The sequence below is a fragment of the Theropithecus gelada genome, chromosome 2 (genome assembly GCF_003255815.1).
Source record: "Theropithecus gelada isolate Dixy chromosome 2, Tgel_1.0, whole genome shotgun sequence".
Lineage (NCBI taxonomy): Eukaryota > Metazoa > Chordata > Mammalia > Primates > Cercopithecidae > Theropithecus > Theropithecus gelada.
Window position 1 is genome coordinate 45,786,774 of NC_037669.1, and position 25,323 is coordinate 45,812,096.

The 25,323-nt window shown below is 50.7% G+C and overlaps 1 protein-coding gene across 1 annotated transcript in view; it reads right to left on the reverse strand.

Moving 5' to 3' along the window:
- The window catches only part of ALDH1L1 (aldehyde dehydrogenase 1 family member L1), an 82,198-nt gene that overhangs the window by 12,657 nt on the left and 44,218 nt on the right, over positions 1–25,323 (reverse strand). The window contains exons 10-17 of the mRNA XM_025377392.1: positions 21,650–21,797; positions 20,611–20,730; positions 19,392–19,519; positions 15,190–15,340; positions 14,044–14,114; positions 9,426–9,531; positions 8,174–8,261; positions 1,803–1,896 (exon numbers count right to left, since the gene is read on the reverse strand). Coding sequence (XP_025233177.1) covers positions 1,803–1,896; positions 8,174–8,261; positions 9,426–9,531; positions 14,044–14,114; positions 15,190–15,340; positions 19,392–19,519; positions 20,611–20,730; positions 21,650–21,797 — 906 coding nt within the window. The remainder of the gene's footprint in view (positions 1–1,802; positions 1,897–8,173; positions 8,262–9,425; positions 9,532–14,043; positions 14,115–15,189; positions 15,341–19,391; positions 19,520–20,610; positions 20,731–21,649; positions 21,798–25,323) is intronic.

Sequence of the window (25,323 nt, forward strand, 5' to 3'; positions counted from 1 at the left end):
TATATTTTTTTTTTTTTTTTTTTTTTTTTTTTTTTTTTTTTTTTTGGAGCCAGGCTGTCTTTGTTGCCCAGGCTGGAGTGCAGTGCATGATTTTGCCTCATTACAGCTTCCACATCCCAGGCTCCTCCCACCTCAGCCTCCCGAGTAGCTGGGACTACAGCATGTTCCACCACACGCTCGGCTACAGCATGACATCATGAACTACATATCAATGGTACAATGGTTACCACAGTGAGGCAAATCAACATATCTTGCCACCCAAACCCTCTGTCCAGCTCTGGAGTGCTCAGAGCTGACATTTCCTGAGCCCTCACCCTGGACTTGACTCACCTGTGCCCAGATGTGACTACAACCTACACACCTCAGAGGAAGAGACCAGCTAGCTTTTGAATCAGGAGAGGCAAACCTGCTGTGACTACTTGCAGTTACCCCATACCCCTACCCACATCACTCAAAGTGCAGGTGCCAAAACCCACCGCCAAAAGTTCAGTGTCAGGGCTGGGGCAGGCTCCAGTGTCAGTCAGGGCTCCAGCTGCTACCCTGTGGTCTGGCCCTGGCTGGCTCTCCCAGCTTGTCGGTGATGGAGACGAGAACTCCTGCACTGTCAAACTGCTGTAATGGAACTGATGGGGGACCTAAGGCATGGGTGTGACCCAGGTCATATTGTGGTTTAATGACAGAGCCTGGGAGATGACACCAGTCAGTTTGAAGCCAAAGTCCAAGAATGAAGACGTGAATTGACCTAGATCACTTCTGTCCATAGAAATAGAATGAAAGCTTCAAACACTAGCCAAATAGATGATGGGACTTTTTTTGATGGTAGCCACATTAAAGGAGCTTGAGACCAGGCTGGGCAACATAGCAAAACCCCAGCTCTACAAAAAATAAAAAAACTTATCCAGGTGTGGTGGCATGTGTCTACAGTCCTAGCTACTCGGAAGGTAAGGTGGGAGGATCGCATGAGCCAGGGAGGCAGAGGCTGCAGTGAGCCGTGATCATGACACTGCACTCCAGCCTGGGTGACACAGTGAGACTCCATTGAAAAAAAAAAAAAAACCTGAAAAGAAACAGGTTTCTTTTATATTAATATATAATAATAAAATATTTTATTATATTTTATTTAACTCAACTAATCAAGAATATTATCATTTCAACTTGAAAGCAATATAAAAACTTAATGAAGGCAGAGCACAGTGGCTCACGCCTGTCATCCCAGCACTGAGATGGGAGGCCAAGTCAGGTGGATTGCTTGAGCCCAGGAGTTTGAGACCAGTCTGGGTAACACAGTGAAACCCCTGTCTCTATGAAAAACACAAAAAATTAGCTGGGCTTGGTGGTGCATGCCTGTAGTCCCAGCTACTTGGCAGGCTGAGGTGGGAGCATCACTTGAGCCCAGGAAGTCAAGGCTGCAGTGAGCTATGATGGTGCCACTGCACTCCACCATGGGTGACAGAGCAAGACCTGTCTCAGAAAACAAACAAACAAAAAACATCCTATTAATGAGCTATTTCAGTTTTTTGTGGGTGCTCAGTTCTTGAAATCCATGTGTGTTTTACACTCTCAGCACCTCTCAATCCAGTCCCTTGCTGGTCTGACAGTGCTCCGCAGGTCTCCGTCCAGGCCTCCCAGGGCTTTGTCAGAAAGGCAGATGCCTCTTCAGCGTTTGCATAGAGCCCAGCAGGGCCGCGGAAGTGGCTGCGCCCTGGAGCTTGAGAAGCAGGACACAGCTCCTCGGACAGCACTGCCATGTCCCAGGCGCAGCCTGCGGCAGCCCTTCCTCTGCCCCACCCCCAGCCACGCACCTTTTCATGATGTGCTTGCCCACCTCCGTGGAGCCTGTGAACCCAATTTTCCTCACATCGGGATGGTCTGAAAGTCTCTGGCCGATCAGGGAGCCTGTGGGTGGGAGGGAGGGGGGAATCAGGGCAGTCCCCCTGGTGCTGGGGAGGCAGGAGCCCACCTCCAGGCCTACACAGGTCCACTGGGAGTCTGGGGCCCTCAAAATGCTCCCCACATGCTTGATCCCCATGGTGTCTGGGGCTCGTGGAGCCTCACTCCCTATTAGGGGCTGAACTGTGTCCCCTAAAATTCATATGCTGAAACTCTCACCCTATGTACCTCTGAATGGGGCTGTGTTTGGAGACGCGACCTTTACGTAGGTGATTAAGGTAAAATGAGGTCATTGGCATGGACTCTAATCCAATCTGACTGGTGTCCTTCTAAGAAGAGGGGATTTGGGCAATGACCATGCGAGGACACAGGGAGTGGAGAGGAGAGCTGTCCGCAAGCCCAGGAGAGAGGCTGCAGGAGAAGCTGACGCTGCTGACACCCTGATCTTGGACTTCCAGCCTCCAAAACTGAGAGATGATAACCGTCTGTTTCTGAAGCCCTGGTCTGCGGGGCTTTGATGTGGTAGCCCAAGCAAACCAACCTACTCCCCACATGGTTTTCCACCATCATGCAGACCCCAAGGTGAGGGCACCAAGCCTTCAGCTCTTGTAGGGGCTCAAACAGAGACCCAAGGATGCCTGACCAGGTCCCTGAGGGGTGTGGCATCCTGAGCATCACAGACTCTAAAACACCCGCCCTCAGGTGAGCCAGCCACAGAAGCCTTGCCACCTGCTGTTCCTCCCAGGGAATGCCGTGATTCCTGCCCTGTCCCATGCCCCCAGCCCCCACTCTGAGCCACGCCCAGCACAAATCCTGTCCCCAACCTGGCTAAGTCCTTTCTGTCCCTCAGGTCTCCATCTTAATGAGACTTCAGAGTGGGCTCCCGGATGCTGCCTCCTCCCAGACTCAGCGTAGCTCCCCACTTAAGTCACTCTCTTGTTTTGGCTTCTGACACCGCACCCTCCTAATTCGCCTCTTACTTCTCTGACGGCTCTTTTTCCATCTCCTTTGCTCACCTAACCTTAAAATATCCAGCACCTCTGGCTCCGTCCCAGGCCCTCCTCTCTCCTCAGTTTGCACTGTGTGCTCAGCTGATCTCACAGGCTTCCAAGGGCCATCTCAGGTACGTCACCCCCCTAAATCGGCCTCTCCAGTCAAGCTCCTCTGGGATCCAGATCCACTGGTTACTCCTCTGCCTGCGTGGCATCTGCACTTGGATGTCTTCTGGCTTCTCAAATTCAACAGATTTGAAACTGAACTCTTAATCATTCCCCTAGACCTGCTCTTCCTCCAGGGTTCTCCATTTCAACTTCTCCTTGCAGCCAGCTGGTTCAAGCCAAGAACCCAAGAGTCATTCTTGACACCTCCCTTCCCCATCCCATGACTCACTCAGTCCAGAGCTCCTGCACCTATCCAGTCCCTTCATCTTCCACCACTCCCCTGCCTCCAGGCTTGTAAAATTCACATGCCCAGGCACACCTGTGAAGGTTCCAGTTTGGCAGGTTTGGAATAAGACCCTTGTATCCTCCCTCTATACACAGTTAAAGCTCTACCAGTGATTTTGATACTAACTCCATTCCACCACTCCCCATTAAATCACTGTTTTGGGGAGAATACATTTGAAAAATATGTATCTGCTAAAGAACTGATGTCCAAAATATACAAAGAACTCTCAAAACTCAACAATAAGAAAACAACCACTAAAAACTGGGCAAAAGACAGAAATAAACATCACCAAAGAAGATAGACAGATGGCAAGTAAGCACATGAAACAGTGCTCAATGTCATTTGTCATTAGAGAATAAAAAACTAAAACAGCAATGAGATACCACTGAACAGCTACTAAACAACCAGAATCCAGAACACTGATGACGCCAGATGCTGGCACGGATGTGGAGCAACAGGAACTCTCAGTCATTGCTGTGGGAACGCAAAATGGCACAGCCACTTGGGAAGACAGTTTGGCAGTCAGTTTAAAAACCAAATGCACTCTTACTATATGATTCAGCAACTGTGCTCCTTGGTATTTACCCAAAGGAGCTGAAAACTTATGTCCTCACACCAAAACCTGCACACGCATGTTTACAGCAGCTTTATTCAGAATTGCCAAAGCTTGGAAGCAACCAAGATGTCTTTCAGAAAGTGGATGGATAAATAACTGATGTGAATCAGACAAGGGATATTATTCAGTGCTAAAAAGAAATGAGCTATTAAGTCACAAGAAGTCATGGAATAACCTCAAATGCATATCACTAAGTGAAAGAAGCCAAATGAAAAGTCTGCATATGATTGCAATTACATGACATTCTGGAAAAGGCATAACGGTGGAGACAAGAAAAAGACCAGTGGTTGCCAGGGATTAGAGAGAGGAAGACATAAAAGATATAGCACAGAATATTCTTAGGGCAGTGAGACTACTCTGTGTTATACTCTAATGGTAGATGCAAGGCATTACACAGCTGTCAAAACCCATAGAATGTACAACCCAAGCATGACCCCTAAGCTATGGACTTTGGGGGATAATGAGGTGTCAATGTAGGTCATTGATGGTAACAAACATACCCCTCTGATGCTGGATATTAGTAGTGGGGGCTGTGTCTGTGTTGGGGCAGGTGGTATATAGGGACTCTGTACTTTCTGCTCAATTTTGCTATCAACCTAAAACTGCTCTAAAATAAAGTCTATTTACTAGTAATAATAATAATAGTAACAAAAATAATAACACTTTCTTAGGCTATTTAAGAAATATTTCCAAAAAGGTATCATATATCAGACCACAGACATTCTCCATTTTAGAAAACAGGATTTTTACAAGCTGCTATGTGTTGGACTGTGCCTCCCCCAACCACTCACTAGAAATTCATAGGTCACCATCCTAACCCCCAGCACCTCACAATGTGGCCTTATTTGGAGATGAAGTCAGTACAGGTAAAATTAGTTAAGATGACGTCACTGGGGTGGGCCCTGATCCAAAATGACTGGTGTTCTTATAAAAATGGGAGATTTGGGCATAGACACCACACCTTCAGAGAAATGCCATGTCAAGATGAAAGCACAGATCAGGATGATGCTTCTATAAGCTAGGAGGAGCCAAAGAAGAACTCTTCCCTAGAACCTTTTAGATGGAGCATGGCCCTGCTAACACCTTCCATCCAGACTCGTAGCCTCCAGAGCTGTGAGGCGCTGCCTTGCAGTGGTTTATGCCACTCGATTTGCAGTGCTTGGTGACAGCAGCCCTGGCAAACTCACATACAGGCCATAGTCTCTGATCATGACATAATACAAGTAGAAATATAAGAACAGAATTTTAAATTTTAGACAAAAAACAACTTGGCAATTGTTTTAAAATCTCTTTTTACTTACTGTGTTAGAGAGAAGACCAAAACTACAACTATATGATATTTAACAATAATAAAAACATGAACACAACCTGCTCAAAAGGCATGAGGCAGGAGTGCATTTCTGGAAGGCCAGCTTGAGGAGCCCTGTGGTCAATTCCCCAGGGAAACCACTATCCTGGTGAAGATGATCTAAAAACAACCACTTAAACTCCCTGGAAATTTTTCTAAGGGCATACAACAAATGGAAAAACATTCTTCAAGAAAATCCGACTCTCAGTAAGGGCAGGGAAAGTCTGCGACACTGAAGGCACAGTCTGCTCCCTCCCCTTGAGGGAAGCTCCACTCCACGCAGGTGTGGCCAGGAAGGCAGCGCTCCTTTCCCTCTCAGCTCCCAGCGAAGGAAACTGGCATCCACCAGTGGGTGCAGGCCACCAAAGCCTCTCCTCTCCGCCAACTCTCAGTTGCAGAAGCTAAGTTCTTGGTGACTATGGCTAAGATGCTGTGGCCCCTTCCTCCACCCAGACAGCACTCATAAGGGGAAGAATCTACCCCAGGTGTGCCAGACGGAGAAGACAGCGCATGACTGTATTCAAAGTGCAAGACAGAACAAGTGCAAAGAAGGAACAAGACTGTCAACCCAGAATCTTACGTCTAGCAATACTGTGTTTCAAAAAGTAGAGGCAAATAAGGATATTGCCAGATAAACAAAAACTGAGATAATCTGTTGTTAGCAGACCCACCTTATAGGAAATACTAAAAGAAGTTCTTCAAGCTAAAAGCAAGTGACTACAGACAGTAGTCAGAATCCACAGGAAAAAGCAAGGAGCACTGTAAAGGTAATTAGGTAATTATAAAAACAGTATCAATGCATATTTTATTTGCTTTCTTCTCTTAACTGATTTAAAAAGCAGTTGTATAAAATGATTATATATGTAATAGTATAATTGTGGGGTAACAAATAGAAATGTAATATATTGGACAATAAAAGCAGAAAGGAAGTAGATGAGAATAAAACTTAAATGGAGTAAGGTAATGACACCAGATAGCAGTTCAAGTCCATAGGACCAGCTGAAGAGGACCAGAACTTGTGAGTCAGATAACATAGACTCTGCACATAGGGACTTGTTCTCCTTTCTTTTCTCAACTTCTTTAGTAGATGTAAAATTATATAAAGTAATATATGTAGCAATGTATTACTGGGTTTGCAACATATATAGATGTTCTATGTGTACAGAAATACGTGATCCTGGCACAAACAGGGAGAAGATAATAGACCCATCCAGAAGTAACATTTGTACATTTCACTGGGATTAAGTTCGTATAAATCTGAAGTTGATTTTGATAAGTATGTGATAAGTCCTAGAATAACCACTAAGAAAATAACTACAAATGTATACTGAAAATAATTATTGAAAGCATTAAAATGTTATGCTCGGAAATATTCACTTAATGCAAACGAAAGTAGTACAACAGGAGAAACAGAGGGAAAAAAGACAGCAGACTCATAGAAAATGAAAAGTAAAACGGTAAACCCACTGTATCAATATTAACATTAATGTAAAGTCTCCAGTCAAAGGCAGAGATTATGAGACTGGATAAAAAACAAGATCCAACTATATGTTATATATGGCACATTTTAGATTCAAAACTATGAACGGGTTGAAAGTAAAAGAATGTAAAAATATATATCATGTCAACAGCAACCATTTGAAAGCTAGTGTGGTAACACTTATAACAGACAGAACTGACTTTAACACAAAAACTATCATGAAAGATAAATGGGGCATTTATAATGATAAAAGTGTCAGTTACAAGGTGTGAGGTATAATCAAACCTTTTTTTTTTTTCGAGACAGAGTCTCGCTCTGTCACCCAGGCTGAAGTACAGTGGCACGATCTCAGATCACTGCAAACTCTACCTCCCAGGTTCAAGTGATTCTCATGCCTCAGCCTCCAGAGTAGCGGAGGTTACAAGCGCCTGCCACCATGCCCAGCTAATTTTTGTATTTTTAATAGAGACGGGGTTTCACCATGTTGGCCAGGCTGGTCTTGAATTCCTGACCTCAGGTGATCCACCCATCTCGGCCTCCCAAAGTGCTGGGATTACAGGCGTGAGCCACTGTGCCTGGTCATCACCAAAACTTTTTCAAATGCTTTCCTTATCTGAACCAGAAAAAAATTAATGAACTAAATTTTCAACCCAAAAAGCTACAAAAGAAAAAAAACAGAAGAACCACTCAGGAGAACACAGAAGAGAACAATAAAAGCAGGGGGAAACTAGAAAAATAGCAATGGAAAAGGTAAGGAAATCGAGGAACTGTATTTGATTTTTTTAGGGTGGAGGATGGAGACAAGCAATAACTTTTCACCAATTTAATCAACTTAAAAAGATAGAGAAAAAGGAAAAATATAAAGAATGTATTATAACAATCAAAAGGAAAATCCAAAAAGCAGATAAAAATTATGAGAGATTATTATATACAACTTCATGCTAATACATTTAAAATCTGCATAAGAAGGGACTTTTCCATAAACCAGACCACTAAACACAACAGAAACTTAAAAAGTAATTCATGTATGACCTCCCTAAATGCTCTAAGCCTGAAATGTTCTACAGAAAAATTCTCTCAAACTTCCAAGGGCAGATAACTCCCAAGTAACAACTTTACTCCAGGGCGCGCAGACACACACATACACACACACACACACACACACACACACACACTCACACAATGGAACACATTCAGCTGTGGCATCTGAAGACCCTTCCAGAGTGCAGGCGCTCTCCCCCATGGGAGCAGCCTCCTTTGCCACAGGCTGGCCCCCGCCTGAGCTCTCCCCAGGCTGCTCTGCTCTCATGCCCCTATCCAGTAGGGCCTGCTCTACCCAATGGCATCTCCAGCTGCTGGAAGCCCTAGCCCTGCCCCTGACCATGGCTCTTACCAGATCCTGGAAGGACGTTGACCACACCTTTGGGAATGCCAGCCTTCAATGTCAGCTCTGCAAACTTCAAGGCAGTGAGTGGGGTCACCTGGGTGTGGGGCCAGGAAAGGAGACTGGGTAAGGAGGTTTTTGAAAGTGGGGCTCTGCCTTCCCTCCCTGCCTTCCTCTCCCAGCAGCCCAGCAGTAAGCAGGGAGGAGTAGCTGCAGACTGTGGCACCAGGAAGACCCCAGGAAAGCCACCAGAGGGGGCCCTGCCTGCCCAGCCGGCATGCCCACAGCACCAGCTGGGAATCAGGGTGGGCCAACCTCTGGTGCCCTAGCTTCTCCTCCTGGCAGGGCTCCAGCCCCCGGCCAGGCCTGGGTTCCCTTCTGCACAGCATAAGTTTCTAAAGCCAGAGGTTAAGGTCTCCTCAGAGGGTTGCTGTGATGCTTAAATAAGCAAATGTATGTAAATTACTATCTAATTTGTGATACATGTTGAAATGCTTGAGGCATGCCTGACTCAGGGTAAATACTATCAATGTCAGCCATCATTATTGTTTTTCATTACATCAATGCTCTTGCTGTGAAATTACCCCAAAGAAGCTGGCAAGTGTGTGCCCTCCTGGGCACACCATCCCTGCCATGTCATGCACCATCCTGGGAGGCAGGCAGCAGGCAGGCTGTCATTGCCAATGTACAGATGAAGAAACTGAGGCTCACTGGCGGTGTCCTCACTTCCAAGGACCTTCCCAGCATGCCTGGGTGACCCTTGACATCCCGCCTCTACTCCCCCACCTACACCTCTCAGACACCACACTGCATAGCTTCTCTGTGCAGGGATGGGGGCCACGAATCCCACCGCTCACCTCGCTTCCCTCCAGGACTTTTGGTCTCAAAAGCCACATAAGAGACATGGCACCATCTTTAGGGATAGACTACTCAGGCTGTCTTAGAGCATGGGGCCTGGTTTCTGCCCCGTGAATCCAGGGTGCAGAAATCCCTGCCTCTGCTCACCCGAGCAGCTGCAAGTTCCAGCACAGCCAGCTGGCCTCAAGCAGCTGTGGCTGAAAGAGTCTGCTTTGGAGAGTTCTGCCTGCCACGTACACCTCTGCCCACTGAAAGCAGGGCCATGGAGAGCAGCTGGCATTAGCAGGACCCTTTGTCCAGTGCCCCTGTGGCCAAGAGAGGCCCTTCCCTTCCTCCCTTACTGAGTTGGTTCCTGGTCCTCTCTGTGGCCCGCAGGCCCTGTCTGGAGTGAGCCCACGCTCACCTGAGCTGGCTTGATCACCACTGTGTTCCCGGCAGCCAGGCAGGCAGCTGTCTTCCAGGACAGCATCATCAGGGGATAGTTCCAGGGGATGATGATGCCACAAACCCTGCCACACAAAAGAGGTTGGCCTTTGTCCCTCTTCCCCACCAGGCCCACAGTGACCTGCCAGTTCCCTCCCCCTCACCCAGGGCCTGACATCCACGCTCAAAACCAGGCTTCCTGATAAGACACTCAAGGTCCCTCTGACAGGCAGCTCACGCCTGCTCTTTCTGTCCTAGATGCTACATTAAGAATTGGTCTGGCAGCAGCCCCTCTTCCTAGCAGGGCAGGATGGCATGGGACACTGGACCGTTTCTGATGGAAGCTGTGGAACTGTCTGGGGCACAGGCAATGAGAGAGGGTGATGGCGAGCAGGCACAGGTGAGGACACAAGCCAGGGGGACCTAAAGAGGGTCAGGGGTCACCAGGGGTGGGTGAAGAGGGCCTGGAGAGGGTCCTCCAGAGTGTGAAGCCAGGTGTCAGTCCTCAAGAAGAGAAGACAGAGTGGGCAAGCCAGCACTGATGACTTCAGGGTGCTCTGTGTGAAGCCATGGTGCCCAGTGTCAGCACCACCCTGGGTTCCAGAGCGAGCCGCTGGCTGGACACAGGTATTTCACACTCAGAGCACCGTGGGCACTGGGGAGGCCGCAGAGTCCCAGGGACCAGCTGGCACACTGGCCGGGTATGAATCCTGCATGGCCCTGCCTTCGCCCCATACAGCACCACTCTGGGTGAATGCTGGACAGTTAGATGAGGACATCCACACAGAGCCCCGCAGACCACGGGCCGTGCTGTCACCACCCCACCACCATCACAGGGTGTTTCCCCAAAAGACAGCTGCTTAGTCAGACCCAGATGGTGGGCAGGACCCACGTGAGGCATCACGGGGGAGCAGCGGGGGGCACTGAGAGGGTAGGGGAGCCACCCCACACCCCACACGCACCCAGGAGATTGGGAGCACAGCACGGGCTGCTGAGTGTTCCCAGGGAGCAGGGTGAGGCCATTGGTTACAGTGAAGGGGGCTGAGGGGAGCTCGGAAAAGAAAACACATCAGAAAAGCCCCACAGTTATGCGCTGAATTGTGCCCCCACTCCCCAATTCGTATGCTGAAGCCATAATCTCCAGAGTCTAAGGGCATGCCCTTGCTTGGAGACCAGATGGCTGCGTTGTAATTAATTAGCATGTGGTAGCACCGGGGTGGGTGGGCCCCCAATCCAGCTGGAATGCTGTCCTCATACAAAGAACACCACATGGAGAGACAGACTCTCACAGTGGGAATGCCAAGAGGGCATGAGGCAGAGATGGGGGCTCCCTGCAAGCCAAGGAAGGCCAGGGGTCGCCAGCAGCCACCAGAGGCCAGGAGAGAGGTCAGGACAGAGTCTCACAGCCCTCGTGTGGAACCAGCTCTGCCCACATCTGACCTCAGACTTCCAGCTCCCGGAATCATGAGACAAGTTTCCGTTGATTAAGCCCTGGATTCGTGGTCCCTTCTACAGCAGCCAGAGCTGACTCCCACACTCACTGGTTAGGGGAAAGGCCAAACCCTGGAACCGGAGTGTGCAGAGCCGGCCCTGGCACAGGGTCAAAGGAGCAGGGCTGCGGGACCCAGGTCTAGGTGAATCCTCCCTGCCCAGTTGCTGTGAGAACTGACCTTCATTGGCCTTACTGCCTCTGATTCCTAGTGGCCTTTCTTAGTGGGAGACTGAGTGGACTGAGTGGACAACCACCCCGTGGGTCTTAGGACTGTCCCTCCCTCCCTTGGGGCCATTCTCCTGCTGTGCACCCCTGAGCCTGTCCCTCCTCTGCCCTCTGATGCTCCTGGGGAGCTGCGTGGATGGTGAGGGTGGAGGGTGGAGTTCCTTCTCTCTCTTGGGAGCATGGGGCCTGGGCAGGGGACACCAAGCAAGCTTTCTTGGTGTCCCCAAGAAACGCTGATCACTAGGGATCTCCAGCGGCTGTTGGGCCAGGATGCAGCTGAGGACATGAGGGGACAGGGCTCCCCATGAGGCAGCTACAGCCTCACTGCTGGGTTTGCTGTGGCACTGGCCAGGGGAGGAGATGGGCAGCCCCTCACCCTGGCCAGGCCCTCCTTTGGCACCGCGTGCAGGCCCAGTGAGGGTGGACCCAGGGCTGGGGCTCTCTAGGTCCGGTCACTCAGTCATTCTGCACTATGTATGGGACCCTGCAGGTGTGCTGGGATGATGACAGGCATGGGCATAGGGCAGCATCAGTCTGAATAGTCACACAGATAATAAAATGGGGTTATAGATTAGAGAGGGCAGGCTGGGAGCAGAGGTCTCAGGGATGCATCACAGATGAGAGCTGGAGGACAGCTGGTGAGGGCCGAAGGTGGGACACAGGTGCAAGTGCTCAGCGGCGCACGAGTGTGGAGGGCCCAGGATGTGCGAGGCCAGCACAGCCAACCACAGTGGACTGGGGAGGGGGACAGGATACCAGGCCCGGATTGCAAGGTCAATCGAGGAGTTTGATTCCATGTCAAGGGCACTGGGAAGCCACCAGAGGATTCCGAGTGGATCTGTGACAATCTCTCGTGAATTTCCTAATACGAACATCCGAAAGAGCTGGACTCTGCTCCTTCTCAGAACCACATACAGAATTCTCCTCTTAGCCTCATCACCCAGGAGGCCCGGCCCTGCATGGCTTCCTCACCTAGCCCTCCTAACTCCTTCACAGCACACCATGCCCTGGACACCTGACACTCACCCATCAAAACAACTCAGTGAGGACAGGGCTGTTTTATTACCATTTGACAGTTGGGGGGACTGAGTACAGACAGGCTGGGAGCTTGCCCTAGAAAGGGGAGGAGCTGGGATTCCAACCTTGGGTTCCAGCTCCAGAACATTCCCACTGAGGCGAGGTCCCCTGTGAAGGTGGGGAGGGGTGAAGCCCAGAGGTCCTGGTGGCCTCCCTGCCAGGCAGAGACCATTAGTTCCAGAATCACAGCCTGCCAGGTGCGTGGTCAGCAGTGGCCCTGCCTGCCTGCCTTTGGGCGAGCCCTGGTCTGTGTGAGCTGCTTGTACCAGGCCCCAGGGCAGGATGTGTTCACACTGGGGTGCTGACCGGGTGCTCAGAGTCCCAGGTCCAAGGCCAGACTCACAGGGTGACACAGGGATGCTTCTGGGTGACAGTGTCTGTTTCCTCCTCAGTCTGATGGGGGTGGACACCCCCCAACCCCATGCTGGCAGCTGAGAGGGTGGGCAGCCTCACAGACCCAAGTGTGGCTCTGACCTGTGGCCCCAGGTGGGCCATGACCCACTCTGCCCAGCCCAGCCCCTCTCAAAGCATGACAAAGGTCTCTGACCACTGCCCCATAGCAGGGTTTCTCGGTCTCCATACCACTGACATTTGGGGTGGGGCAGTTCTTTGTTGGGGGGGGTGTCCTGTATCACCTCCTCTGTTGGGACAACCAAAATCATGTGCAGACATTGCCTGATGTCCTCTGTGGGGACCCTGGAGGCGATGCCTCCACCTGCAGCCTGGCTCCGCTCTGGGGCTCTGGAGTGAGAGGTTTCCTGGTCCACAGCCCACTTTCCCACAGGAGCCTCCTCCAGCCTGTGCCTGAGGACTTGATTGTTCATCTGCATGAGCTGGCAGTGACACAGGGACATTGGAGCATGTTCTCCTTGCAAACACTCTCACATTCAGGTGGAGCTGAGGGGCCTTTGGCCATGTCCACAGCTGTGAGGTCCCCTACCCTGTAAGGGGCACAGAGCAGGCGGGAATGACTGTGGTGCTGATGCCAGCTGGGCCCTGCTCCCGGGTCACCCTGGCCAGGCCCTCCTCTGGCACCATGTGCAGGCGCAGTGAGGGTGGACCCAGGGCTGGGGCTCTCTAGGTCCAGTTGCATGCGTGTTCCCAGCGCAAATCATGGATCAGGGCTGCGCCAGCACCTGCCACTCTGGTGTTTGCTGTCACCAGCCAAGCACAGTGGCCATGCACTCTTGGGTGAGCCTCCCCAGGCACGCATGTGAGTGACTCTCACCAGGACTGGGGCCAAATCAGGACGTATGGCCTCGAGTGGTCACTTCCCAGTTTCCACTGGCAGGGTAAACCCAGAACCCTGTGGCTGTGTTCCAAGCCTTTCTCCCCACTCCTGCCCTGGGGCCACTGGGTGGTGAGATGAGGTGCCTCACACCAGGTTCATTTCCCGGTGCCTACATGCTTGGCATCCGGCGGGGTCTGCACTCCTCCTGCTGAGCGGCTCTCATCCTCTGACTGTTCCTCCTTTGTTCTATGCTTCCTGTTCCTCAGTGCTGTGCAGGAGTTCCTTATCCTTATGAACACTGACCACCATTCCCATTTTGGACATTTTTTGGGTTTACTCTTGTTTCCCACCCTTGGACCAGACTGATCCAGTGTTACTGGGGGATTAAATACAATTGTCCTCAAGTCCTTACAACAATGCCTGGTATGGGGCAGGTGCTCTAGAAGCACACGGATGGCTGTTTGATAAACATACACACAGGGTGCTGTGAGCTCCCGCAGGCTGTGTGCTATAGCCCCGTGTACTTCGTGGAAAGCACCGCGAGGCTGCACCTCGCCCTGGGCAGGGACTCACCCGACAGGCTCCTTCCTGGTCAAGGTCAAGTTGCGGTTGGGTCTGGCCTGGTTGATGGGGATGGTGGAGCCCTGGAAGAGGAACGGGGCAGTCACCCAGGGGCCCAGGGTCTGCACCCCTTCCCCTCTGGGTGACCAGTCTCCCCCAGTGGCTCCAGGAGGAAGTCAAAGCCACCAGCTTAGGTGTGACCTGAGGCTTGAGAGACAAGCAGGAGGGCAGCCGGAGGGGCAAGGTGTTTGCTCCACCCTGAGCCTGGCAGGCAGAGCCTTTGGGTGGAAACTGGTCCTGGTACCAGCAAAGCCTCTAGCTTTGGCATTGGAGAAAGAAAGGGTGAGGGTGGGGGCGTTGCCGGGTGCCCCCCTCCCTGCAGCTCTAAGCAGTTGAGCATGTGTAGGAGGCCCAGGCCTGGGGCCAGCTGCAGCCAGAAGCTACACGGCAGCAGAGTGGGGGTGGTAACCAAGCAGCCCACCTCCCTTGTCGCTGTCATGCCCTGGTGGAGAGGAGGAACCATGGAGCCCAGATCTGGCAGAGGTGAGTCTGCAGGGGTGAGTCTCCCCAGGGAGCCTCTACAAATGGCCCTCAGGTTCCACAACTGATGGCGGGGGCCTGAAGATATGGTGAGCACTCCCTCCTGTGATGGTGTTGACTGTCCCTGTTGACCTTAGGGCAGGGACATGGTGCCCATGAACCCAGAATAACTGCAGAAGCCCCCAGCAAAGCAGGCAGAAGAGAGTGCCACAGGGATCCCAAGCCTGACAGTGACCTGCTGCCGCTGGGAGATAGAGTGCCTTGGGCAGGGACCTGAAGCCAGGAAGGACCTGCACCCTCAGCCCTGCAACCACATGGAACTGAACTCTATCAACACCAGAACTCTCCCGGATATAGGTTCTGCCCCAGAGCCTCCAGATAAGGCCCAGTCCAGCCAGCGCCTTAGCTTTGGCCTTGTGAGACCTCAGCATGGAACCCAGCCCAGCCTTCCTGGAATTCCCACCAGCAGAACCACAAGCTAATAAACAGGTGTTGTTCCAAGCCACCAGCTGTGGTCATTTGCTGTGCAGCATGCAGACTACTGTGCTGCCCTCAGAGTTCCCCTATACGGCTGGGCCAGTCTGTGTGTGCTCACACTGGTGGGAGCCTGGGCCCCACCTGGATCTTGTCGCACCAGCCGGCAAAGTAGCGGAAGGTCTGGATGGACATGCCCACGTGGGTCTTCAGGGCCAGCGTGTAGACGGCACCCGCATCCAGGGCCTCAATGGTGGCCAGCTCCTCCTGGTGCTGCTCCATGAGATCTGCCAACCTGGCCAGGGTGAGGGGAGGCGGGAGGTGGGCTCAGGCCTGGCACGGCCTCGTCTGCCCTCACAAGCCCTTCTTCAAGGAGCTGGGGCCCTGCCCTCCACCCCAGATCTGCCACTCTCAGATGTGAGGACCTCTGTTTCTGATCCATGCAATGGGCCAGCACCATTTACTCCACTGGATGGCTGTGAGGATGACACCCTCTGCCCCTCTCTCCTTTCCTTGCTCTTCCCTCCCTTCCTTCCTGAAATATCTGTGGATCCACTACTTTATCCTATTCCTCTGAAATTACCCTACAGAGGCATTCACTTACTTGCTGCAGACAGCAAAGGGGTTATGGCCCAAGAGGCCGCCCTTCCTGTCTTCAGAAAGCTTGAACCAGGAGAAAGCCCGTCTGCCTTTCCAGCACCAATAAACCAAGGTGGTGGGGGCGTGCTCCTGAGGCTGGCGTCTCCAGAGGTGGAGAGGTGGCCCTATCCCCATCACAGGAGGACTGACTAGGGAGCAACGGCGGGGCTGGCACTTTTACACAGACCGGCTCCAGTCTGAGCATGCCAAGGTCGGGTTGCCGTCCCTTGATTCTGATGGATGTGCAGCTCTGGGCAGCCTGGGAGTTACGAGGGTGCCCCTCTCGTCCCCTAGGGGGAGGGTGGACAGGGAAAGTGGAGACCACAGGCCCAGAGCAAACTCAGCCTTGCAGACAGGGCAGCTCGGGCCCAGAGGCGAGTGTGGGATCAAAGCCTGCCAGCCGTTTCCCACACTGCTCCCCTCTGCACACAGGCACCACAAAGCCCACATGCACCCCAGGCCTGCTTCAGTCCTCGCCTGCCTCCACCCACCAGGACCGGTGGCAGCTGTCCCTGCCACTCAGGATGCATCTGCAACTCTGTGCCTGGCCGAGCAGCTCCCCGCCCTGTTTCCATTTCATTCTGGGGCCGCGAGAGCCGAGCCCCTCTGCTTCCCTCCTCCTCCTCACATCGGCCTCTTCCAGGTGCTCAGGTCAGTCAGGCCTCCGGCCTTGGGGCTTTTGGGGGGCTGTGTTGCACATCTGGACCCTCTTTCGACACTCCTGTTTCTCCTCCCAGCCTTCTGTACTTGCTTCAGACACGGACTCAAATGCCGTACCCTCTGGGAAGCCGACCCGAATCCCCACCCACGTTCTGACTGATCAGAGCTCCCTGTCACGTCCTCTGATAACCTCCTCTGCCTTTCTTCACTCCCCCACCACTACAGTTTGTAACAGACATTCACGTAGATGATAATTTCATCACAATTTGCCTGCCCACCGGAATCCAGGCTCCAGGAGGCACGGCATTATCTAGTTCCCTGCTCTCTGCAGCACCCAGCTCCAGCACAGCACGGGGCACGCGGGAAGCATGTGCCCAGTTTTGCTGGGCTAGTTTTATGCTAGTTTTATGCAGCTCAGGTTTGCTGCGTAAAACTAACTGAGTGAGGCCACCCTGGGCAAGAAGAGCCCATGTGTAAATCGGTTTCTGAGAAAAACCGATTGGTACGGAAAAAAGTAAAAACACCATCTAGCGGCCATTAGAGGACTGGGCTCCCCAGCTGTGAGGACAGAGGAGCTGCCTCTTTGTTATATAAATGAGACACATTTGCTCCAAAGCCTGCTGGCACCAAACTCAAATTTTCCCACTCCCAGTTAGGCTTAAAGTAGCCCAAACAGGTATGTTTTTAGCCACTTAGGGCCTGCTGCTTTGCACACCCGGAGGAACTTCAAGTAGCAGCTGTTGCCCATTGATAAAACAGGGCCTTGTGGTGATAAGGCGAAAGCTGCTACTGCCCTTAGCAGCCCTCAGACCCAGAGGCTCCCGCTGCATCATTCTGTGTTATCACCTGGACATGGAAGCCCACATGGCAGCCTCAGGACAGTCTCACTGCTCATCTTCCGTAACCCTGCCCAACCTGCAGCCTACTAAAGCTTGTGGTATGCCATGCCTCCCGTGCTCACATCCTTCTCCTTCATCAGCCCCAATCCCTTGAATCCCCCACATTTCTAGACAATTCCACCTGTGTATGACATGGCTGTGTCATCAATCCAGTTCCCAGGACACTCTTTCTAAAGTAGCCATCACCCGAGTGCACTATTCGGGAAGCTCTGAGAGGCTGCCTTGCAGGACTATTCTATTGTCAGCTCAGTTAGGCTGCTGAATTTGACACCCTGGCACCCATACTCCCCAGAGCCCGGTCTCTGGGTGCCAGGGTAGCAGTGCAGAAGTGAAGCTGCCGCCATCTCCCTCTGAAGGTCTGCAGGGCAGATGCAGGGGTGCCTAGCAGGCTCAGCCAGCCCTACTGACCACCAGCAGCCTGGACCACCGTCAGATTCTTGACCATGGACCACAGTGGTATCTGGGCAGAGCCAGCAGCTCCCTATGGTCTTTCCCAAGAGCTCTTTGTGACCCCACTTGGCAGTTGGATACAGCTGCTCCTACTCCCTGGAGGTTCTATCCTGTCCACCAGGAATTCAGGGGACTGCCTAGGAACCTTGTCTAACTCTCCCTCTGGATCCTTCTTCCCAGCTTCCACAATTGTGTAATGTCTGATCCCTGCAGTGAATTTCGTGTTCCCTAACACCAACGGTGGTCCCGCCACCCTGACAGGGTGCTCTGCGGCCATTTATCTGGGAGCTCCTGTTCTGCCCCCTCCAGGACACCTGGACCCAGCCTCTGTTGTGCTGAGCTGAGGCAGAACCAGTAATGGACACTCCCAGGTCTGCACGGGGCCTGAGAGTTTGCACAGGGCAGGAACGGGTCCACTTACAGCTGCCCAGGGTGCCCCCCTCACTGTCATTGTGGGTGAGTAGGATCTCTTATGACACAAACCACCAGATGGCAGCAGAGGCCCAGGGAGGGACCCCACGTGCGCTGTTGGCCACACAGTCCACCAAAAGCATGCGGGGCCCAGGCCAGAGGTTCTCCCACCACCTGGCGTGCCTGTTTCACAGCTCTGCCTGACCTCCAGGAGCTCTAGGGACTGCTTGGCATGGCCAGTGCCTTTCTAGAATTGAGGGGCTTGCAAACGGGGCTGGAACCTACGAAAATCTGGGCATGCCTGGCTCCCACAGCCCTCCCCGCCCCAACCTTAACCTCCATTAGGTTTTGCAAACCATGTTCTTGCAACTCTTCTCTCTCGTTTCCTGCTGCTGGGCTGCCCCGGCTCTTATGGCCTCTGGAGTATACTAGAAACAGAAGCCATTCTGACTGCAAGGCCAAGGCAGGGTCTCTCCTGCCAGGTGAGAAGCCTCGCTGGGACCACGCCATAACCCGGCTTCACATCCCTAGAGGTTCCCAGGACCTCAGGAAAGAGCCAGGCCCCAAGACGCCTGTGCTCTCGGCTCATCTGGCCGCACCCTCCCTTCTTCCAGGAACATCACCCCACCTCTGTGAGGGTGACTGCTCCTTCCCGCCAGGCCCTGTGGTTCCAGGGGCACAGCACCTCTCTTCCGAGCCTCCCTCTCACTCTGTGGTCATAAGCTAAAGTCATCATAAGTCCTTTTGCCTAAGATGTCTGAACTGGAACTAAAGAGAGAAGGCCCCTTTCTCTCTGGCTTATTTTTTTTTTTTTTTTAAATAAAGAAAATGTGAGACCTGTAGATTCCAGCAGTCAGAGCCAGGCTGAGCAAGCAGAGACCAGGCCAGCCCCTCTCTGGCCCTTGCTGTCTTCTGCGTGCAGGAGCTAAGTCCCCTCCAGCCCAGGCTGGCGAGGGAAGTGCTTTGCCTGCCTCGGAGGCCCAGCCTGCGCCTACTTTGGAAGCAGCCCTTGGCTTCCGCACCTCCTCACCTCACCTCCAGCAGGCACCTCCCGAGGCCACTCTTCTGAAATGCCTCCTGTTTCTCCCATCCCTTCCTCTGAGAAGCCTTTTCTGAGCCTCAGGCAAGGAGCCCCAGCCTGGTCCAACTGATGGCCTCGGTCCCATGGCCTCCCCAGGACCTAGCTCCTCCTGGCAGGTAAAGGGGCCTCTACAGAAAGGGCCCCCACTACCCCCTTCTCGGAAGCTGATGGTGGCAGTGGCTGGCAGGTGCATGTTGGGCTCCCACCTGTACAGCAGCCGGCCCCGGTCCCGTGCGCTGATCTTCCCCCACCGTCCATTCTCAAAGGCATCCTTGGCTGCGGCCACTGCCTTGTCGACGTCGGTGACTTGGGCCAGGGATACCCGGCAGATGACCTATAGTGGAAGCAAAGCCATGACCAGTTCTCTTTCAGCCAGTTGCACACAGACACCCCTGCCCGCCTCCCTGGCCTCCTCCTGGGGCCCCATTGAGGTGGCCCCCAGCCACATGGGCAGGTGTGGAGGTGAAGCATGGCCAAAGGGCAGCCCTGGGAAGGCTTATACAGGAAGGGAAGATGGGGGCCTGGGAGAGGATTGTTTGTGTGTCTACACCCCAGGGTCCTGACCCTGTTCCTGCTCTGAGTGTGCCATCCGTGCAGGTTCCCTCACCTCGGTGCCTGCTGGGTGTGGTGAGGGGAGCCAGTGGGGTTCTGGGGTGGGAGGGCAAAGCCATTGCCTCCTATCTGCCACCACAGACAGCCATGCCCCTTCTGCCAAGGCCCCATCCTCAGCCCCTCCTGATGCTCCATCCCAAGGGTACTGCACTGTCCTGCCTGTGTCCCTACCCCCTCCCTCTCCCTTTGCGGATAAGTCTTTCATTAACTCCCCTCAAATGACTCATGTTGAGTGTGCTCTCTGTCTTCTGCAAGGACTCAGCCGATTCTATAGGATGGACAGGATGGAAAAATATCAGTGTGCAGTCATAAGAGCAAGCCCGGCTTTGAAACCTGTGTTTCAGATATGCTCATGTGTGTATCTACCATAGGTGTGCTTTGGTTCATGATGCCACAAGGTCACAGTCAAGAGAGAGCGGCAAACACGGGACTCAAGTTGAGGAAGAATGTCCTAATGGTGGAGGGCTCAAGGATTAGACAAGGTAGTTCTCACACTGGGGCTACTGCTGAAGTGTGGAGGTGTGGCAGTGGCCTAATTTCTTCCTTGGGGTAGGAGGAATTCTGCTCCCAGTCTCTGAAGCAGGTGCAAACCCTTCTGAGCCCTCCTGCCTCCCACTACCACCCTGCACCTCCTCTCTACTCCACTGCAGTAGGGTTGTTTGGAAATGAACTGGCATCCTTTCCCGTCCCTCTCAAAGGCACACGTCCAAGCAGAGGCTCTCAGGGTCAGGACCCCGAGAGGCCAGTGGGGGCAGGGAAGGAAGGACAGGGAGGCTGGGGAATGTGGAGAAGGGGCGCTGGGCCTGCACTCACACTTCCATCGGTGGGATTGATGGTCTCAAAGGTCTTGGCGCCATCGGCATCCATGAACGCCCCCCCGATGAACAGCTGGTGGGGCATGTGGAGGGTGCGCTTGTTCACTGCCATTTCCACCTGAAAGAAAGGCCCCACTGACAAGCACAAACCCACTGACAGGCACAGGAGGCATACACAGAGGACCACACAGCCACACACATGCACTGCCCAGGGGCCTCCTGGGGCTTCAGAGCTGCATGTGGGTAACAGCTGAGCAGGAGAGAGATGAAGGACAGGCTCTGAGGCCAGACTGCCTGGTGGGAGCCCTGCGCTTCCACCTACTCCTTGTGCCGCCTTGGGCTGGTTCCTCAGCCTCCTCAGGATGGGCTAAGAGGACTCTCAGACAGAAGAAATGCCAGTGGGTAGTGAGGCCCTTGGCAGCCCCCACCACTCACATCCCCGTGGATTGGCAATTTCTGCCTGAATGCAGGCACCTCTGGGATGCCATCCTCTTCCTGAAATCTGTTCATCAGTCATTTGTCCTCAATCCCAAGGACACTCTGGGGTCCACCTTGGCCCCCTGTACTTTCTTCACCCACTTTTGTTCCAATCTACCCGCCAAACTAACTACGCCAAAGCCCATTCTTATGGGAGTTGGCAGTCTACCAAGATAGCTCAGGGAAGATTTCTTAATTTCTTTAAAGAATAGATTTTCAATTACTGATCACACTTCCATACACACAAGTTGAATGTAAGGATTATTTGTTTCCTTACTGGGAACTAAAAGTCTCTTCTTAATATCTTGATCACATGCCTTGGGACTCAGAGTTTGGCCCATGTCCTGAGCATCAGACAGCAACATCCTCTGGGAGTTGGCCCCACTGTACTGACATCACCCGGCTATCCTGGGTGCAGGGAGAGTGTGGGAAACTGAAGGGTGGGCTCCTGGGGCCCTGGCTTTCTGAATGCCCAGGTTTCCCCTCTTGTCTTATGTAGTCATAGATGCAGCTGCCTGAGGGCTCTGCAGGGCCTGCCGCAGGGAGGGCCCAGCACTCACGTAGTCAATGCTGCACTCGCCCTCCTCATCATCCCCTCGCAGCTTCCTCACTAACAGCTGGATGAAGTCCCCAAAGGTGGTTGCCATGTACACATCTTCATTTTCTAACTCCAGGCCATCACACAGCTCCTTCACTTCCTCCACCAGCCTGGAGGAAGGAGATGGAAAGATAGGGACACAGGAGGGGCTCGGCAGGCCTGCATCGTTAGCAGCAGGGGCAGTGGGGCCAAACACCCCAGAGAGGCTCCATCCCAGCACTACGGGGTAGCCATGAGCCCAGAACTGGGGAGAAGGGCCCAGGCTGTGGACTCGGATGGTCCTGCATTCAAATTCTCACTCCATTACTTTCTAATTTGTGACCTTGGGCAAATGACTAACTCCTCTAAGCCTTAATTTCTTCACCTGTAAAACAGAAATAATAATAGACTCTCTGCTATTTTGTGATGATTAAATACGATGACCCATCTAATAATAACAATAATTAGTAGATTAATAATAATCTCCAAAAAACCCTGTTAAAAGAATGAAAACATAAGCCACAGATTGGAAGAAAATGTTTCCACATCACATTATCTGATAAAGGACTTGTATTCAGAATATATAAAGAACCCTCAAAACTCAATAGTAAGAAAGCAAACAACCTAATTAAAAATGAGCAAAAGATTGAACAGATGCCTCTCAAAAGGAGAAATATGGAATAAGGATGGCAAATAAGAATATGACAAGACAATCAACATCATTAGGCACTGCGGAAATGCAAATTAAAACCACAGTAGAATATAGCTTCATATTTATTAGAATGTCTAAAATTTAAAAGCCTGACCATTCCCACTATTGGGAAGGATGTAGTACCCTGAGCAACTGGAGCTTGCACACACTGCTGGTGGGGATGTAAATAGTACTACCACTTTGGAAAGCAGTTTAGCAGTTTCTAAAGAATTAAACATACTTCCCACTTCACCCTTAAGTATTTATCCAAAAGAAATAAAAGCCTATCTCTAGACAGCAGATGGCAGAACAGGAAGCTCCAAAAATGTATCCCCTTACCTAAATAACCATGGAACTTACATGAATCAAACATGTTGGAACTCTGGGGTCTAGTCAAATGCTTTCAGCACCAAGGAGAAAGACTGGTGAAGAAGCTGGTAAATGTCAACCAATTTCAGTGAATTTCAGCCTCTCATAAGATATTGGTTGCCACCCCTCACCTCCCACCTCTGCCACAAAAAGTTGAAGCAGGGCTGGGTCATATTCCAGGCACAGCTTGCTGAAGCCAGGGTGGGCAATAAGGACCTTGTCCTCTGACCATCAGCACTGTGTCCTGAGCACTGATATTCCTTTTGATTGCTGACAGGCTATCACAAAGGCTGGCAGTCACTGTTTCAACCCTCATAGGCTGAAGTAGCTTCCAGGAGATTATAAAACGCAATACTTTCCCTCCACTTTGGTAGCCAGACATTTATGGAAATCTTTGTCAGGTCACTGGCTGACTGCAGGAACAATGGAACAGAAAGTTCAGTGACAACACACAATAAGGAACACACCTTGCAAAAATAATTTGGAAAAGTCACAAACAGATGGTTCTAGCCCTCAACAAGGAAGATTCAATAATCCCTAATGAGTGGGAGAAATATATTTCCAGAATTACCACAACATAACACTCAAAATGTCCAGTTATGATCAAGAAGGATCTACAAAACATATGAAGAATTAGGAAAGAAGAGTCCATTCACAGGAACAAAAAAGAATTTGAAGAAGGTATCCACGAGGAAGATCAGATATTGGAACTATTGGTTAAAGACATTATGTCAAATGCCTTAAATATGTTCAATGAACTAAAGGAAATTATGGATGAAAAACTAAAGGAAATCAAGAAAATGATGTACAAACAAAATGAGAATAAAGTGACAGAAACTATAATAACAAGTCCAAAAGAAACTCTTGGGCTGGCAAGTACAATAACTGAAACAAACCAACAAAAAACTCACTGAAGGGGTTTAACAGTAGTTTTGAGCAGGCTGAAGGAAAGATGAGCAAAGTTGAAATTAATCAGTCTGAGAAGCAGAAAGAAAAAAGAGTGAAGAAAAATGAAAAGAGCCTGAAGGATTTATAGGATACCATGAAACATACCAACATACTCACAGGAGCTCCAGAGAGAAAAAGAGAAAAAGGTTTCTCTAAATATTTATTTGAAGAAATAATGGTCCCAAAGCTCCCAAACATGAGGAAAGAAATTAATATACACATCTAAGATGTACATTGAATGCAGTCCAAGCAGGATACACTCAGAGATCCACACCAAGGCACATTACACCCAGCTTGCTGAAATCCAGAGAAAAAGAAATAATTTGGAGAGTAGCAAGAGAGAAATGGCTTATTATATAGAAGAGATCTTTGATAAGGTTAAAAACTGACTTCCAATAAAATACCTTTAAGGTCAGAAAGCAGTTGGATATTAAAAGTTCTGGGGGAAAATGGTAACCAAGAATTCTGTATCCATCAAAACTATCTTTCAAGAATGAAAGATAAATTAAGATCTAGTTCAACCATTGTGGAAAACAGTGTGGCAATTCCTCAAGGATCTAGAACTAGAAATACCATTTGACCCAGCCATCCCGTTACTGGGGAAATACCCAAAGGATTATAAGTCATGCTGCTATAAAGACACATGCACACGTATGTTTATTGCGGCACTATTCACAATAGCAAAGTCTTGGAATCAACTCAAATGTCCATCAGTGACAGACTGGATTAAGAAAATGTGGCACAGATACACCAAGGAATACTATTCAGCCATAAAAAAGGATGAGTTCGTGTCCTTTGTAGGGACATGGATGCAGCTGGAAACCATCATTCTCAGCAAACTATCGCAAGAACAGAAAACCAAATACCGCATGTTCTCACTCATAGGTGGGAACTGAACAATGAGATCACTTGGACACAGGAAGGGGAACATCACATACCCAGTCCTATTGTGGGGAGCGGGGAGGGTGGAAGGTATATTAGGAGATATACCTAATGTAAATGACGAGTTAATGGGTGCAGCACACCAACATGGCACATGTATACATATGTAACAAACCTGCATGTTGTGCACATGTACCCTAGAACTTAAAGTATAATAATAATAAAAAAATATTTCTATAGAAACAAAAGCTGAAGAAATTCATTACCAGTAGACCTGCCCTAGAAGAAATGCTGAAAAGAGTCTTTCAGGGTGAGATAAAAGTATACAGACAGTAAATTGATGACACAATTAAAAATAAAGAACACAGATAAAGGCCACTACATAGGTAAGTATGAAAGTCCATATTATCATATTTTATTGGGGTTGTAACTTCTCTCTTTTTCCTATATGACAATAGGCAAGTGTATAAAACAATAATTTTAAATATATATTAATGGATATACAATGTATAAAAATGTATACTGTGACAGTAATACTAAAAAGGGGAAAGAAAAGAGATGTATAGAATGAGAGTGTTTGTATACAATTGAAGCTGGGTTGATATTATTCAAACTACCTTGTTATAAATTTAAGATGTTAATTGTAATTCCCAAGTAACAACCCAGAAATAACTAAAAACATACAGTAAAAGAAACAAGGGAATCAAAGTGATACACTGCAAAAAAATTACCAAATACAAAAAAGAACAGTATAGAGAAACCGAGGA